Source organism: Lutra lutra, chromosome 18 (genome assembly GCF_902655055.1).
Source record: "Lutra lutra chromosome 18, mLutLut1.2, whole genome shotgun sequence".
NCBI lineage: Eukaryota > Metazoa > Chordata > Mammalia > Carnivora > Mustelidae > Lutra > Lutra lutra.
This window is the reverse complement of record NC_062295.1, coordinates 1,636,687-1,653,362: the sequence shown is the minus strand read 5'-3', so window position 1 is coordinate 1,653,362 and position 16,676 is coordinate 1,636,687. Positions and strand designations below refer to the sequence as shown.

Genomic DNA, 16,676 nt, shown 5'->3' with positions numbered 1-16,676 from the left:
GGCGCCGGCACCTCAACTCTGGGCCTCCCTGCAGCTCTCCTGAGTCCAGACCCAGCAGCGACCGGGTCCCGGTTCCCACACTCGTTGTCACGGTGACAAGCTTGTTCCCGACCAGCCAGGTTTTGGTCCTGCCACCAGCCAGGAGGAACTCTCCCACAGGGGACCTGAGAGGACAACAGCGTCAGCGACACCTCAGCTGCCAGGGGCTCTCGCAAAAGGCGTCTTGGTTTCAAAGGTGTGTAGACTGCGGCGCGGGGGGCCTCAGAGGAGGGGGGTCCTACGACACACAGGAGGCCTGGCCAGGGCCCGCCTGCACGAAGGAGCCCCGCAGCCTGGCCCGCGGACACCACTGCCAAGTACAGTCACGAAGCGGAGCCAGGCGCTAGCCTCCCGCCCCGCCCCGGGGCCCGGCCCGCACCTCTTGGGGACCGCTGTGAAGTTGGAGAACACGTATCTGGCCATCATGTCCAGACACGTCTCCGTGAGCTCCAGGTGGAGATTTTTCAAGTTGTCATCAGCCTGGGCCATCGAATTCTCGTCTGCAGACCCCAGACTGGCGCTGGTGAGGGACGTCTGGATCCTGCTGGAGGGAGGGGACCCGGCGAGGTCAGGGGCTGGGCAGGGCGACTCCTCTCCCACCTGGGGCCAAAGCTCGAGGCATGCAAGTGCTGGGAGGGCCACACCCACAAACCCCCCGCCGGGGTGCACACCCAGTCGAGCTACCCCGTGGCAGACCGCACGGACACATCGACCCAGAGAGAGGAGGCGCAGGGCCTCACAGGAGAGACCCAGGCCCACTCGTCGGAGCAGAGGCTCAGGAGACAGGGTACAGACGAGACCGACGTCCCCTCACCGAAGCACAGGAGAGTTAGGGGACGGCTTGGTGGCAGACAGTTTAGTCATGCAGAGACACGAAGACCACAGACACACCGAGATTGCATTCTGCCCACATGGCTTCCTCCCGATGACAGGGAGGGTCTGGGCTTTGTGTGCGGCTTGTCCCCCTCAACTCGGCCCCCCGGGGCTCCGCGCGCACCCAGCGACCAGGAGAAGAGGCTCGTGCAGGTTTAATTCTAATACGGAACTTCACAGCCCCTTTGCCAAGCTGGGCTTGTGTTAGAGTTCACTAGGAGAGAGCCGACCGCCCCTGCTCCCGGGCCCCAAGTCAGAGCCCGCTGGGCAGAGGCCAGCCCGAGGCCAGAGCCCACGCCAGGCAGAGCTGAGGAGGTGGGTCTCCGAGCTTCGGACTCCCAGGCCTGAGGGGCTTTCTGGGGAGGAGACAGCCCCCCGCCCAGCTCAGTGCAGCCTGGCCTGGTCGGCGCGAAGCAGTGACCCCCAGAGCCCGCGCCTGCACTCACACACCCAGGCAGGGAGAAGCGACCACGGCCGCGCCCGCACGCCCACTGCTCCGTACACAGCCCCGCGCTCCCTTCTGGCTACGACAGGAAGCAATCCTCCGCGAGAAGAAAGCTCAAGGCTACAGTCCACCACTTGCAAGCGTAGGAAAGCCGAACCCTAAATGTGTTTCCCACCCAGCCTGCACGGGCGCCACTCGATTCCGCGAAGAACCCTTACCTCCGGGGCCAGCCCCACGGGCAGCGGCCACCGGACGCCGCACTCTCTCAGAGCTACGGCCCTGCTCCAGGCTCTGAGCCAAGCCTCTGAGCACACCGTGTAGCCGGCCCCGGCTCCGCCAGGGCGCGGGGACAGAATGCAACCTTTCCACCTGCCCCTCCCGGCTCCCCCGGACCGAAGGCTGCCCACCCACCCCCGGGGCTTTCTTCCGGCTCCGGCCAGGGAGGGCGTGGGCAGGCGACGAGCTCATGCAAGCAGCCCCATGCACCACCACCCGGGCGCCCCCGCCCGCCGCAGTCCCCCGCCCGCCGCACCACTACCTGCGGACCACATGCTCTGACACACTGATGCTGCGGCACCGGAAGGCCTCTGTGGCAGAGCTCTCCTTGCGTTCTTTCACGGGTGGAGAGTTAGTCAAGCCTTGTTTGGGGGTTCTGGCTATCCTCAAACTACCAGGACAGGAAGGAGGGCCCGAGCCCCAGAGAGCCCAGCTCCCGGAAGGGGAGAACAAGCCATTGGAGGGATGAGGAGGAAAGGTCACAGGCCACAGGGTCAGGATGGAGAGCCCGCGGGTGAGATGAACAAAAAACCATGCCAGAGGCCAGTTGGCGGGGGGAAGAAACAGAAAACAAAAAAGCATGAAAATACATCTCACACACATGACTAAGAAAAAGTCAGGTTTCACGCACGGAACCAAAACGAAGAACATTAGCGCAAATTGAACACATATGGAGCGCGATGCGAGGCAGGTTCCAGGCTGTGCTGACCAGGAGCCCCGCCCACCCCGCTCAGGGGCCAGGACGCCCTGAGGCCCTGGAGGTCACCGCTCAAAGGGCTGGTTCTCAGCTCGGGGCCCCTGGCGCTCAGCTACTGGGAGCTGGAGAAGCCAGCTTTGGACTGTAGGTCGCACTGACCTGGTCATTCTGGAAAATGCCGTATCTCCACCAAAGGAGAACTGCAAAGCTTAGGTGGGAAGGCGGGCACAGAAAGAGGAGTTGCGGCTCGTATGAGATGCAAACAAGACATGAGGCCTAGCACAGCTCTCTCGGACCTGGCAAAGCGGCTGTGATGGTCCAGAGGGGCGTGGCCCCTGGTCAGCAAGGATGGAGAGCAAGCTCAGGAGGACAGGCAGCCTCGGCCCGAGGCTGGGCTAGCCACTGGGCCCGGAGCTCCTCCCTAGCCAGGCCCGGGATCTGGCTTCTCCAGAGCCACCACAGTCCTCACGGAACCCTCAGCCCATCCAGTGGAGTCAAGCTAGCACCCCAATTCCCAGCTCTGTGTGTCTGCCCTCGGGTCTCAGGCAGGCCAGGCCTGGCCACAGCCCAGCACACAGGCTCTGCAATACCATGGGCCGCGGGGGCCAGCTGGGTGGGGACAGTAGCTCCTCCAGCTACGTAAGCCCGTAAAGGGCCTTTTCAGGCTCTACGCCAGGACCCCCTGGCACCCAGCATGGTCTGCACAGGGACATCCCCCAGCCACTTCTCAGGGCCGCTGGCTGGCCACAGGGCGGCAGGCCAACCCAGACCCTGTGTGCGCCATCGGTCACAGGTCACACTTGCAAACCCGCCCCGCTGTGCCCCATTCCCGCCGCAGGCCCGCACCTCTTGGGCCTCTCGTTGAGGCTGGTGCTTCGCGCTCTGAAGCTGTCCTTCTCGGGGGTGTCGTCAAAGGACAGGAGGACGTTGGAGCGCAGGCCCTAGCAGAGTGGAGCAGACCTGAGCCATAAGCCACTGGGGACTGAACCCTGTGTTTCTTCCCTCCAGGAGCCTGAGCTCCACACCTGCAGGGCGCTGGGTCCTGGCAGGCTGTGGGCGGCAAGCGCAGCCCCCCAACGATGCCCACCTCTCACTCCCTGTCCGTCTCCCCGTTCTGGCCGCCGGACAGCCAACGGCGAAGCAGGTCCCACCTCGACAACGGGTTTGGGCTCCGCTGGCCTACCTTAGTGATAAAGGGAACAAAATCCTTCCGGAAGGGCAGGCGGCATCTAATGAACCACATGGCTATGACGTGATGAGCCAGGCACACGATGTACTGATTAAACCTGTAAGGAGGAAGAGAAGGACCGCGGTTCTAATGGGGCCCCGAAGCTGACGGGGCCGGGGCCGAGCATGGAAGCGAGGCCCTAATGCCACAGGCCCGTCCGAGGTGAAGGACCGGCACGGCTCTCGGCTGGCCCAGGCCACGGCAGGAGGCACGGGCCGGCACTCACTTGGAGGGATTGGTGTAAGGCAGGGAGATGGCGAAGACGCTCGCGTACTGCTCTGCCGCGAAGTTCCTGTAGAGGTGAGGCAGCCTGGCCAGAGCTGCAAGGGCAGGACACACGGGTGAGGGGGCGCAGGTGGGCGGGAGAGGCAAAGACCCACCCCACCGTCACCAGGAACCTGTGCTACCTCCTGACCTCAGAGAGCTGCAAAGGACTGAAGATCACAGCCCCGTGAACGCAACCTTCCCTTTCCCCCTGGTTCTCTATTTCAAGAGCTCGTAAACTGGTCCCCAAGGCAAAACCCCGCCAGCAGCCTACGGTCGTGGGACCCCCGAGCTAGATGCGGCTTCCGCATCCTTAGAAGGCTGTGAACAGAAAAACACCCAGTGAAGGGCCCACGTGTCCCTTTGCATAAGTGCCGGTGGCTCTTTTCCTGTTACTTCCCTGCTGAGAGCTAGACACACACTCGGGTACCGGGAACGAGGCAGTGAGCGGGCACCCTGAGCCCCAGGAAAACCCGTCCAAGCTGCGGTATGTGCCCTAAGGGGAAGCGCCACAAGGCTGCGAGAGCCGGGCTGAGGACAGACACCCACGTCCCTCAAGACAGGCTTCTGTGCTGTTTAAACCGACACTGAGGGTTAGAGTGGCATGGGCCGCTCGAAGGCCGAGAAGGGAGGCATGAAGGCCCTGAGACCAGAAAGGATGGCACAGCCCATGTGCTCCATGGAGACAGCACGCCCAGGCGTCTCCCTAGAGAAGTCACGAGACGAGGTCAGCGATGTCGGCATACGTGACAGCCGCGACCCTGAGGATCTACCCCACCACGCACACGCGCACACAGACACGCACAGAGCCGCACACTCACTTGACAGGAACTCGAGAAGCGGAACGGCCATGCTGGCCGTGGCTGAGATGTGTGTGAGCTTCACGACCAGCACGGGAAGCGCCTTGATGATGATGTCCGGCATCTCCACGCTGCAGATGGCCAGTGCCACCACGCACTGGCTGGCACAGCGGTAGATCAGGCCTTGCTCCAGGCAGTACACCATCTCCCGCTGTGGGACAGAGCGGGCACCTCAGACCCAGCCCACCACACCCCAGCCCTGCCCGCACGTTGCTCTCCCCTTGCCAACTCTAGGACGTTCTACAGGGGACGAGACCAAGACTCAGGAAGGTTACTGCCTCATCCCAGGTCCCTGAGCCCCAAACCAGTGCGGCACCAGGAGCCAAGCTGTCCTGATGAGACTGGACAGTGGGCTGCTCTGGTCAGGGGCTTCCTGATACTTCCCAGCCACCAACACCGGCCAGGCCCCCTGGCACCTCAGCCCACCCTGGAGACAGGACTCCCTAGGCCCATGATCCCTTTGGTTATGGGAACCCCCCGACCAACTGGTTGGCCTTATGACAGGGGAGGTTCTGCCTAACACAACAAGGCCACCAGGCCCACTGAACTCCGGGCAGCTTCCCGCGTGAACACAGCACCCCACGGGAGACCAGGACAGCGCGCGGCTCAGGGCCCCACGGGGGACTTGCGCTTCCCGGAGCCATCCCCACCCCCGCAGGTGTTCCCTGCCCCAGCCCCGACCTGGGCGGCGGAGAACGTCAGGCCCGTCCAGCTGAGGCCAACACCCCACGGAGCAGCCCCGCTGTCCCTCTCCCGCCTCGTACCTGTCTGGTTTTGTCCAAGTAGTTGTGGTACGAGATGAGCGCTGTCAGCACGGGAACCACCGCCAGATGCAGGTCAGTTCTGGAGAAGCCTTCCGGGGTGCCTCGGAGCCGCTCCAGGGTCCTGGGACCTGAAAGCTGAAGGCCGAGGCTCGGGCAGCAGCCTGCATGTCAGTGAGGCTCGGGCGACCAGCTGGGTGGCCAAGAGCCCGGGGGCTTTCCTACTCTCTCTCTGGCCAAGGTCTGCCTTTTCAGACCCAAAGGAGCGCCCACCGGCCAGGGACAGACCCGAGATGGACGCTCCTGACCCAGGAAGCCCAGTGAGGAAGGCGAAGGAGAGGAGTCAAGCCAGCACACGGGGAGGGCGAGCCAGAGCCCTGCATGGAGGCCTCCGAATGGGGAGGGGAGGACAGGGCCCCAGGGGCACGATCTGCCTCCCAGCGGGACTGCCCTCTCCCGTGTCCGCACGTGACCTGCCTGCCCGGGCTGGGGGGCTGGGAGGGGAAGGCGTGGGCGGCAGCCCCACGGTGCGGGGCGGCCTTACCATGGAGCAGAGGGCGGCGGACAGCTGGTCGACGCTGCACGGAGATGTGAAGATGAGCACCTTGTAGCGCAGGGACTCGGGCAGCTTGCCCAGCACGAGCTTCAGCACCTTCCAGTCTGCCTCCTGCCGGGGAAGCGGCCCCTCAGCCGAAGCACTGTCGGCAGCCTGGCAGCTGCGTGGCCCCCCAGCCCCCTCTGTCCCCGCAGGAGCACGTGCTCCTCCAAGGAAGTGCCCCGTGGCACGACGGTGGCACCCTCCAGACGCCAGGCTGAGCAGGAGGCCCAGGCCCGGTGGCACCGCCTCTCGCCCTGAGCTGACCCTGGACTCCCCACACCGGCCCTGCCCTCCCCGGGCGCCCGACGGGGACCCTGAGGCCACCTGCCCGGGACGCCGTAGCCACGAGCCCGGACTGAGGCCCATCCAGAGCACCACGAATGTGTACTGAGTAAAAAACCTGTATCTCAAAAGGAAAAGCAGCACGTATTCCAAAATAATCCACAAGCCCGGGGACCCACTCTGGAACCAAAATCCACTGAGGGCCACAGTGATGAGGAAGACGTGGTTGTGGCCACCGTGGACCTTCCCTGGCCAGCCCTCCACAGCTCATCGGGGAGACCACTGCCCATCAGCAACACATGTGGCCGTGAGTCCTGAAAACCTTTCCCCAGATCCCACCTGTGACGCAGGCCTGGAACCTCTCCCAGGAAGTACCCGACGGCCCCCTTCAGTGCCAACGCCTGGTGCCCCCAGGGAGAGGAAGTGGCTTCCCTGCCTGTGGCCCTCGAGGGCTTCCCAGGCCCAAAGCAGCGCACCACTGACCACATCGCCTCTCCCGCCGGCCCCCTTGCGGGGACAGGCCTCCACTCCACCAAGGCCCCAGCCCCACCTCCGCTGACACCCACCCTCCCTCAAGGCTCTGCTTGTTCCTACCCCCAGAACCTGTCCTGCCTCTCCGCCCCACCCAGCCATCCTAGCGCCCCCGTGCCAGAAGTGCCAGCAGCCCCCCGTCGCACACAGCCCGTCTCGGCCTCCACCCGACACACGTCATCCAACGACTCCCTCACGTGTCTACACAGCTCCATCCTACACCAAATCCACCTCCCAGGGGCAGGCACATCTCAGCTCATGCCCAGCTCACAGGATGGGACGCATGGCATCCGTCAGAGAACTACCGGACGCTTGGGGCAGCAGCGTGCCACCGTGGTGGCTGATGCAGGGACGGGAGGTGTGCGGGGCATGGCGGAGGGACTGGCCAGCTCACCTGCTTCAAGCACTGCAGCAGCACTCGGAAGAGCAGAGAGTAAGGCAGAGAGCCAAGTCGCACTGCGGGGCCTGTGGGCGTAGGGCCAGGTGGCCCGGTGGGATTGGACAGGGCGCCGCTGGCCTTCTTCTCTGGGCCCCGCTCTGGCTCCCTGTGAAAGCAGGGGGGACCAGCACTGAGGCCGCAGGGCAGGGACTGGCGCGGGCACCCTAAGCGGTCATTGGGCGGCTTCGGGACGTTCCTCAGACCCACAGGCACCCCCAGGGCTGGGCACAGCTGGCTCCCTGGCTGGCGCCGGGGACAAGGCTGACACGCACATGGCATCGCAGACGCAGTAAGGGCTGAACCTCACGGCCCCATCCTTGCTAGGCAGGCCGAGGCGGTGCAGCGAGTCGGCTCTCAGGAGCAGCAGGAAGTCGAAGGCCTGCAGGGAGAAAGCGAGATCCAGCAAAGCCGGGCAGATGGCAGGCCCGTGTACTCTCAGCCCAGCTGCTCCACGGAAGGCCCCGCCCCAACAGCACACGTGCCGACCCCACCGCGGCCGCAGCAGTGCAGGCAGTGCCACACAGGCATCCCGGGCCTTCTCCCGCCACAGCCAGGCCCGCCCCCAGGACACAGGGAGCGTGGCCTGCACATTGGCCAGGCAGCCCCACGGCCCCGAGTGCCAGGAAACACGGCCACGCTCAGGCCACTGGCACCTCCTCCCATGACCGACAGGTCCCTTAACCGGGCTGCCCTGACGACGGAAGCTGCCCCATCACACAGAGGCTCTGCAAGGGACCAGGACTTCCCTCCCTGTGACCGCCGCTCGGCCTGGCGCCAACACCTACGACGGCAGCCGCAAGCTGTGTGTCCTGCCCCGCGGCCCGCTGCACGAAGACTGCAGCCCCAGGGGTGAGGCCGCACCCTAAAAGCCGTGGAAGCTCATCTCCGCCCACACTGCGGACCACCACCTGGCTCAGAGCGGCGCAGAGGCACAAGGACGCAGCAAGAAGGGCACCAGGGCCCGGGGAGGCTGCGGCCACAGCTGGTCTAATGGGAGCGCGCTCCTGGGCCACCTGCCACCGTCCCGGCCTGAGCTCCCTGCTGGCACCAGCAGGCACCCTGGAAGACGGCCGTGGCCAGCCCTGAGCCACAGTGGTACCAGCCCGGCCACGGTCAGCCCAGCAGCCCCATCCTACCTGCAGCCGGATGCTGGCGGCGATAGGCAGGGTGTAGTCGTGCTTGTAGTGCAGCTGGATGTGGCCAACGAGCGTCTCGTACACGCGCATCGCGTGGCAGGCAGGCAAAGAGTATAGCTTGGTCTGTGGAGAGAGTGTGCCAGTCACTCCGAGGGCAGGAGGCCAAGACGCAGCTAGGGACCCAGCACCCGATGCCCAGGACAAGGGGAACAGGACGAGCTCTGGGGAGTGACTGGGCAACACACAGGGCCCACCGGCTGCCACCTCCGTTCCCGGGACTCCATCCCACGGACGCCCCCACACGCGCACACCCTTGGTGGTGGCAGAAAGGGAATCCACTCGTGAATCAGGAAAACGTGTCTAATGCGGCACTGCTCAGCAACATGTAGGACACATTTTCCGGCCACCGGCGCAGAACAGACCAGGGCGAGTGAGGCCCCGCGGGCTCCAGGGGGCCCTATAGGGGGCCATTCCCCAGCCGCTGGGTTGTCATCCCGCAGCGAGCCCCCTGCCCGCCCCAGCTCCCCAACACAGGAGCCCAGGAGAGGCCAGGTGAGACCCTGGTGGGGGGCCCTGCGGGGTGGCACGGGCTGGCCAGGCGCTGGGGGTCCAGCCACAGCCAGAGGAACGCCTCCGTGGCTCGTGGTACTCAAACCAGGGCCTTACAAAGTCCATCACTGCTGCTCTTCAAGAGAGGTTTTACCACCAGAGGACGGACGGGAGAGAGAGTTGGACCTGACGCTCAGGCCCATTCGGAAAGGACCACAGGGGAGGGGACGGCAGCAGCTGGGCCCGCCTGGCCAGCAGGAAAGACGGACGCAGTCTAACCGCGCTCCGTGCGTGCCGCTCGCCTGTTTCACGGGGCGCGGGTTATCTCCCAAACGAGCGCCTCCGGGCCCAGGACCTTGCCCCAGCTCGCCAACAGCCTGGCTCTGTGGCCCCCACCCCGGGTCTGCAGGGCCCGAGCTCCAAGCGAGGGCGATGAGCCGCCTGCCCAGCTTCTCCGCAGCAGGGTTCTGCACTCACTCAGGCCGACGCACCCCTCACCCACCAGAGGTCTAAAGGGGGCCGGGCTCCCAGGACAGGAGGCCACCGAGGTGCCAGCCGCCTTTCTACAAACACTTCAAACTTCCACGCCAGGAAATAACCGTCCCACGGAAGCGGCACGGGACATTCTGTGAACAAGCATTCGAGGCCACAGATTCAAATACCGCATTTTACATAACACGGACACTGGCGAGTGAGCTCCAGGGACCCCGTGATGCGGTGACATCAGCAGCAGAGCCCAGGCGGAGGCCGGAGGAGGCCCGCAGGGACCCGGTCAAGCCAGCGAGCAGGGGTGCCTGGCCACAGCAACGGAGAGCGAGCACCAATCCAAGGACAGACTCACCCACGACACACCGAGTCCCCTCACAACTCCGCAAAAAGACAAACGATGCCGTTAACAAGCGAGCGGAGGGGGCAAGCAGACGCTTCCACAAAGAAGACACATACACGGCCACCGGGCGCTCCTCGCGAAGGGCGTGAATCAGACCACAGCAGCCTGCGATGCTCCAGCAAAGTGGAGCCGCAGGCGTGCCGGGGACTGTGGGTAAAGGAGCCTCACACTGGTCCCGGCCACGGAGCGGCCCCTGCGGAACACGGTCCGGCTGCTCCTCGGCTGACCCGTGCGGGGTCGGGTCGCCATCCGAGCCAGCGAGTCCCCTCACAGGCCTGCACCCAAGAGAAGGGAAAACCCGCGTCCGCACACACACTGGCGCGTGGACGTTCACCCCGGCAGGATTCACAGGGGCGCAAAGGGGGAACCACCCAGTGACCAGCAGCACAGGAACTGACAAGCAGAGACAGCAAATCCACATAAGACCCGACAGCCATCGGAGCGAAGCCCTGCGCCCTGCCGCCCGCCCAGGGAGCCTCGAGACTCTCAGAGCACACACTGCACAAGTCCATGGTCACAGGAAACGTCCAGAAGGCACAAATCCACAAGACGCAAAGTAGACTGGTGGCTGCCAGGGTGCCCAGGGGAAGTGGGGAGAAACAGCTAATGGGTGTGGAGTTGCTTCCGGGGAAGAAAGACGTTCTAAAAGGCACAGAGGCGCGGCGCCCACCACGTGAGTCTGTGGAGGTACCGGAAACTCCCCTGGACCACATCCGCGGTACACGAATTCCACGGAACGCCAACTACATGTCTCAACGAAGCCGTGAAACCAGCCCACTACCATGGGGCCAGACCACACGGCAGCCCGCCCCGCCTCAGCAGCAACGTGAGGGCATCTCTGCCCAGACCGGCCCCGCGACCCTCAGGAGCGCCCCACACGGTGACAAGGAGCCTGGGTCACGCCAGACTGCCCTCCGCGACCCCCATGGCAGTCTCCCCGGAGACATGTCCCAGGTCTCCCCGGAGACGTGTCCCTGCACAGCAGCTGCCCAGAGGCGGCCAGTTGGCCCTCCCAGAAAGGCAGAGACGCACCTGCAGAATGACCAGGAGCCCCAAGACGGCGGTCCTCACGTCCTCCACGGAGGCCGAGTACGCCGCCACGTCTCTCTCCTCCAGCTCAGCGGGTGGAGAAAGGGAGCGGGACATCACCTTCAGAGAGAAAACGTGCATTCAGCTCCCCAGCTCAGGGCTCCCCGCAGCAGCTATGGTCAGACCCGGCACTTTCCTCTGCATTTCTCAAAAGCTGCATTTTACGCTCCTAAGGGCCCTTCCAGAAACTGCGATGTATTTCACAGTTCAGAGAAAAGCACACTGGCGGTGCATAAGGACGATGCACCCCAGCCCGGCTCCAGAGCCACACCACGGCTGTGTCCCAGGAGCTCCGTAGCACCGCCCATCCCCGATGCAAGGCAGCCCTGCCTGAGACGCAGCCATTGCTCTAGGCAAAACAGGGACAAATGGTCCAGAGGCCAGTGCTGCCTGTGCAGCCTGGCCACAACTGGGGGACTCTCTAGCAGCCCAGGCACCCGGAGCCCCAGGCTCGAGCGGCCCTCACCTTTTCCACAATGTCCAGCAGGCTGTTGAAGTGGTGGGTATGACAGCCCTCAGCCAGGTCCACCAGCAACTGGGTGGCCAGTTTCCGGACTTGGGGGTCTTTGTCCTCTGGGACGTGGGAGAGTTGTGAGGTGACCACTGAGCTGATCAGCTCCTCCTGAAGCAGCACAAGTTGGGGGAGGTGGGCAACGTGGGGCAGGGGCGGCCACAGCTGAGGGACGCTCTGCACAGCCCCTCGGGGGCCCAGGCCCACAGGCCCAGGTACGAGGCAGCAGCAAGTGGCCGGGCTGGCTCTTGCTCATTCACCGTCATAGGGTGGGCCCCCCATGTGCACGCTCTGGGGTGGGAAGAGCCCGTCCCCGACATCATGAGCCTACAATGATGGGCAGGATGACAACAGCTTCTACAGAGGGAGATACAACGCACCATAGCAGCAGAGAGCGAGATAAGACCAACCCCGACATGAAAAAGCTGAGAACCCAGAGGGGCCTCCTGGAAGAGGCAGCGCTGAACTGAATTCCAAGGGACAGAGGTGCGGGGAAGAGGAAGGCTGGAAGGGAAGGAGTGGGCAGACCAGGCAGGGCTGGGAATAGCGGAAACACCGGGACTGGGCTGCCCTCCAGAAGCTGCACAGAGCGTACTGGAGCAAAGACCCAGCTCTCCAGGGGAAAAGCTCTCGGAGGAAAGGACAGGCAAGCAGGGGCACACAAGTGTCGGAGGGACAGATTCTGGCCCCAGACCAAGTTAAGGCTGGAGGGAAAGCCGCAGCAGCAGGAGACAGGCAGGCAGGGCTTGGCACCACTGTGGTCGGGTTGGGACTGGAGAACAGGACCACAAAAGCAAAAAGAAAACATCCCCACACGAGACTCTGCTGAGAACTTCCATTTGGGCCCTGCAACTCTTGGCCCAGCAGAGACCTGGCGGGAGGCGGGAACCGATACCCGAGCGCGTGAACGGGGGGAGAACCAAGCTCACTAAGCAAGCCTGCCACAGACGGGTGTCCCAGGAGGCTCACAGAGCCCCTTCCCGGGCCCGCCGACCATACCCTGCACCCCCCAGCAGGACTCGCACCTCATAGAACTGCCTGTTGATGAGCAGCACGAAGGACAGGACGTCCAGCACCTTGATGCGCACAGCACTGCGGGACTCGTTCCTGGGAGCGGGGCACACCTGCTGGGGTCTGGGCGAGGGCTCCATGGCCAGCCTCGCCCTCCACCAGGCCTGGCTCGCCCACGTCCAGACCCAACACGGGGCCACGGGGCGGAGCGCTCAGCCCTCAGAGTCCGCCTCTTGCTAGTTGAGCGGGGCCGCCGGAGCAAGTACACGTGGGGGCCTCAGAGGACTCTGTCCCACTGGAAGGCCGACCTGCTCCCGCTCCCTCCAAGGACGAGAAAGGGAAACCCTGACCCGACCAGGCCCGGGCTCCTGGGGCCCGGCCGGCCTCTGCAGCTGCCTACCTGAAGAACCTCTCCATCAGCAGCTGCAGGTTGTGAATCCAGCCGTCCTTGGCCGGATGGATCGACTGAGCCCTGTACGTGATTAAGTTCAAGAGCGAGGACTCCTGTGGAAAGAAGTCACCGTTGCTGAGCTGCTCTGCCCCAAGGCTTGTCCTACACTCACGCCCGTGCTGCTGGCCCTGGTGGAGGAGCGGGGAGGAGCGAGTCCGCTCACAGACACCAGCCCTTCCCCAGGTGGGCAGTCTACACCACAAAGGCGCTGATAGCAGCAGTGAGAATTCATTTAAAAACCCACACAAGGGGGCGCCTGGGAGGCTCAGTGGGTTAAGCCTCTGCCTTCGGCTCAGGTCATGGTCTCAGGTCCTGGGATCGAGCCCCGCATCAGGCTCTCTGCTCGGCAGGGGGCCTGCTTCCCCCTTTCCCTCTCTCTCTGCCTGCCTCTCTGCCTGCTTGCGATCTCTCTCTCAAATAAATAAGATCTTTAAAAAAAGAACCCACACAAAAGTCTTGGCGTCAGACCGTGGGCTCCTGGCACGAGCACTTCCTGCTGCCCGGTGAGCAGACACGCCAAGCGACAAGTCCCCAGGAGCCAGCCAGAACCTGCCTCCACGCGGGTGGGAGGAAGCGGACGGTCGGGCTAGCGCCGTCTACAACAGGTCCACGTGCAGTCAGCTTGCTGACGCCCCAGCAGCCCGCCCCGGAGAGCAGGAGCCTGCCTGCCAGCCCGAGTTCCAACTCAAGGAGAGCTGTTTCAGTCGTGGGGTCCCACCTCTCCCCCGGCAGTCTAACCTCGGCTAACCTCCTGCCCAAGCGCCAAAGGCCCCGCCGAGTCAGGGGAGAAGAGGTCTTACAGGCCTCTGGTCTGCGCATCGCTCGACCAGCTCAAAGTATCGCTCCGGAGAGCCGTGGAACTCGCTCTGATCACACAGCTCTTCCACCGTGGTCAGCAGGTCGTGGACGACGGCTCTGAGCTCTGGGCTGTCCAGGCTCTGCAACACAGAGGTGTGGTCCCGGAGGAGTGACTCTGGCCTCAGAGTGCGGGTCTCCAGCGAGCCGCATTCAGACATGGGGCATGGGGGGCAGGCGGGCCGTTCTCGCTCATTTAGGGAGTGAGGACCCCAAGGAGTCCTGCTCTGCCCACCCAGCAGACCTCCAAAGGATCACCTCTGAGCATGTTCACACCTCCCCACAGCTCAAGCACCTTCTAGAAACCCCAGGGCAGTTGCCTCCCAGCCTGCCGCTCTAGGGGTAGCGGGTCAGTGACAACGGTCTGGCTCAGCCAGCAGGCCCTGAGGGATGACAGTCTAGTCCTCTGCCCACTGGCCTGGCCGTGCACATCGCCATGCACAGGCTCAGTGCCCTCCCCCCGCACAAGACCCTGTGCCCCAAGAGACCCCGCCACCAAGCCCGGCTAGACAGAGCCTCAACTCTCCTACAGCCCCCACGCTGCCCCCATGTCATCCCTCTCCTACTGCGGTTAGTATTTCCGCCAAAGTTACAGCAAACCCATGGGCGGCATCCCCGATGCCCCAGGAAATGTCTTCTTCAGGGTCCCCTTACAGACCGTGAAGGGGATGCAGTGTATCCCCCTCTGGGACTTGCGGGACACCGGCCCCACCCCCTCGCCCACCTGTTGCCGTCAAAGCCACCACCTTCAGTGGGGAGAGCACACAGACCTGGCCAATAACGCGGACCCAGAAGGCGTGGAGGGAGGGCCCTGCTCACGGGGAGGTGGGCCTCCAGCCCCGTAGGTCCACAGCCACCCAGGGAAGGACCCGGTGGCCTGCCTGCCCGCTGTCCGGGCCCCCCCGGCCCCACGGCCCCCTGGCCGCCGCACCTGGAGCTGCTGCAGCAGGCGCTCCATGATGTTCAGCAGGATGTCCCACGTCACGGCCTGGAGCTCCCTCCGGTACTTCTTGATCAGTCTGGTTATGGAGAGCACAATCTCGTAGGACACCACCTCGTTCGGACAGGTCATGGCCTGGAACAAGAGACCCAGGGAACACAGCGCTCAGCCGCTTCCTGCTCCTGCCCAGCAAGCCCCCATCCCAGGGCCCTCGGAAGCCAGACCGAGAGGCCTTCGAGGGACTCGCTGCCCACATGTGCTCCCAGGCCATAGAAGAAGTACCCCAGGAGCGCGGAAGCACTCCTGTTAGCCCGGCTCCAAAGGGCCGGACTCAGCCACACCACTTGCTGCCGGCTCCGGGACGCCGACCCCCCAGCCCTGCAGAGCCGGAACGCCACCCCTGCAAGCCAAGGGCGCAGACCACGCCCCCTGCCACCCAAGGAAGAACCCTCGGCTCCCAGGGCGCCCTGCCCGCGGCGTGAGCACATGCACAGCCAGTGTTCAAACGCCGGCGGGCACCGCGGACAAAGAAGCAACGTCTCGGGCCTCGCTTTAGAGCGAGAGCAGCGCCTGACGAGCTAACGCCGTCACCTCGGGGACCCCGGAGCAGTTCTGCTGCTCCTCCACAAGGGCTGAAGTCCCTAAGACAGAACGTTCACTTAAAACGAAACCTGCCAAGGGTCCTAGACCTCAGGGTCCCCAGGTCACAAAGCACCTGACCGAAAGCCGTGGCCTCGCCACCTGTGGACCTGCGCTCATCCCCGAGCCGTGTCCCCTCCACCCCGTGTGGCAGCCCCCATGGCGCAGAAGCCAAGTCACCTCATAAAAGGACGGGAGCACAGATGTTGGGGAGTTCTTCAGAGAGTAGAGTCGGTGCGCGCCCCAGAGAGCCATGCCCACAAAGAACACGGCGCCTCTCAGCAGCGCGGCGTCCTCCTTGTAGGCTCTGCAGCGATGGCAGGAAGACCACATGTCAGCCGAGCCTGCGGTCCCTGAGCCCCCTGCTCTTACGGGGAAGCAACAAGGCTGGGGAAGAGGCTGTGGGTAGGGGACGTGGGCCTGCGGCCATGACCCGATTCACTCAGGCCTTCCCACCGCAGTCGTCACTGCTGACCCCGGGGCCGTGCCACATGCCAGGACACGGAGGTAAATAAGAGAAGGCCCTTGGCCTCATGGTGCTTACGGTCTAGGAGGCACTGGTGTGAACCAAAGAACCACCTGAAGAAATGCCAAGTCCCTCCCTCAAATTACAGCCAAGACGGAAAGCCCAGGGCCAGAGGAGTCTGCCAGGACACTGGGCAACCAGCAACCACCCTAGGTGGGTACACCCTCAGAGAAACCGGAGCACGGAGGGAGGACCTGGCAGCCAAGGGAACGGGCGGGCACAGAGGCCCTGGGTAGGGGGGACAGCAGCAAGGAGAGGCGGGAGGACAATGGGCTGAGGCAGGGCTGGCCACCCAGCACTCGCCGTGGTGGGCAGTGTGGTTCTTCTCCTCAGAGCAGGAGGAGCTCTCAGGGCTCCGAACCAACCATGCCATGGTCCAAGGCGTGTGGGGAAGGGCACGCAGCTGCGTGTGGAGCAGCAGACTCTGGGAGGCTGGCGAGGAGCGAGTGGGGCTCCAGGGGCTGGAGGTCCTGGGAGTGGACAGACCTGCACCATCCCTCAGGGGCAGAAGCAACAGACCCTGTGATGATCTGGCTGGGGGAGGGGAGGGCAAGGGCCTCATCACAGCACCCGGTGAGGCAGCCCTCCCTGACGAGGTGGGAGTACAGGACCACTCAGGGCCTTAGTTCTGAAGGTTCTGACTTTGCAGCAGAGGAAAGACAGCACAAGGGCCAGGGACACAGGATGGGAGCTGTAGCTCAGCAAGCTTCTGGAGCAGCCAGAAAGCACTGGACAGGAAAGCACTCCGGCCCCGGAGAAGGCTTTGTGGCTGCTGACCCAAGCCACC

General features: G+C 64.3%; 1 protein-coding gene across 8 annotated transcripts in view; it reads right to left on the bottom strand.

The window, feature by feature from the left end:
* Nucleotides 1-16,676, bottom strand: part of TSC2 (TSC complex subunit 2) — a 31,458-nt gene that overhangs the window by 7,756 nt on the left and 7,026 nt on the right. For 3 of the 8 annotated variants that reach the window (XM_047713973.1, XM_047713976.1, XM_047713975.1), the window contains exons 10-28: nucleotides 15,544-15,670; nucleotides 14,716-14,859; nucleotides 13,730-13,867; nucleotides 12,879-12,982; nucleotides 12,493-12,574; nucleotides 11,423-11,578; nucleotides 10,900-11,016; nucleotides 8,430-8,552; nucleotides 7,566-7,672; nucleotides 7,249-7,399; nucleotides 5,988-6,110; nucleotides 5,447-5,581; nucleotides 4,644-4,833; nucleotides 3,785-3,878; nucleotides 3,514-3,616; nucleotides 3,177-3,271; nucleotides 1,896-2,024; nucleotides 419-583; nucleotides 12-164 (exon numbers count right to left, since the gene is read on the bottom strand). In XM_047713973.1, coding sequence (XP_047569929.1) covers nucleotides 12-164; nucleotides 419-583; nucleotides 1,896-2,024; nucleotides 3,177-3,271; nucleotides 3,514-3,616; nucleotides 3,785-3,878; nucleotides 4,644-4,833; nucleotides 5,447-5,581; nucleotides 5,988-6,110; nucleotides 7,249-7,399; nucleotides 7,566-7,672; nucleotides 8,430-8,552; nucleotides 10,900-11,016; nucleotides 11,423-11,578; nucleotides 12,493-12,574; nucleotides 12,879-12,982; nucleotides 13,730-13,867; nucleotides 14,716-14,859; nucleotides 15,544-15,670 — 2,436 coding nt within the window. The remainder of the gene's footprint in view (nucleotides 1-11; nucleotides 165-418; nucleotides 584-1,895; nucleotides 2,025-3,176; nucleotides 3,272-3,513; nucleotides 3,617-3,784; nucleotides 3,879-4,643; nucleotides 4,834-5,446; nucleotides 5,582-5,987; nucleotides 6,111-7,248; nucleotides 7,400-7,565; nucleotides 7,673-8,429; nucleotides 8,553-10,899; nucleotides 11,017-11,422; nucleotides 11,579-12,492; nucleotides 12,575-12,878; nucleotides 12,983-13,729; nucleotides 13,868-14,715; nucleotides 14,860-15,543; nucleotides 15,671-16,676) is intronic. The other 5 variants (XM_047713977.1, XM_047713980.1, XM_047713978.1 and 2 more) reach the window with 3 other exon arrangements.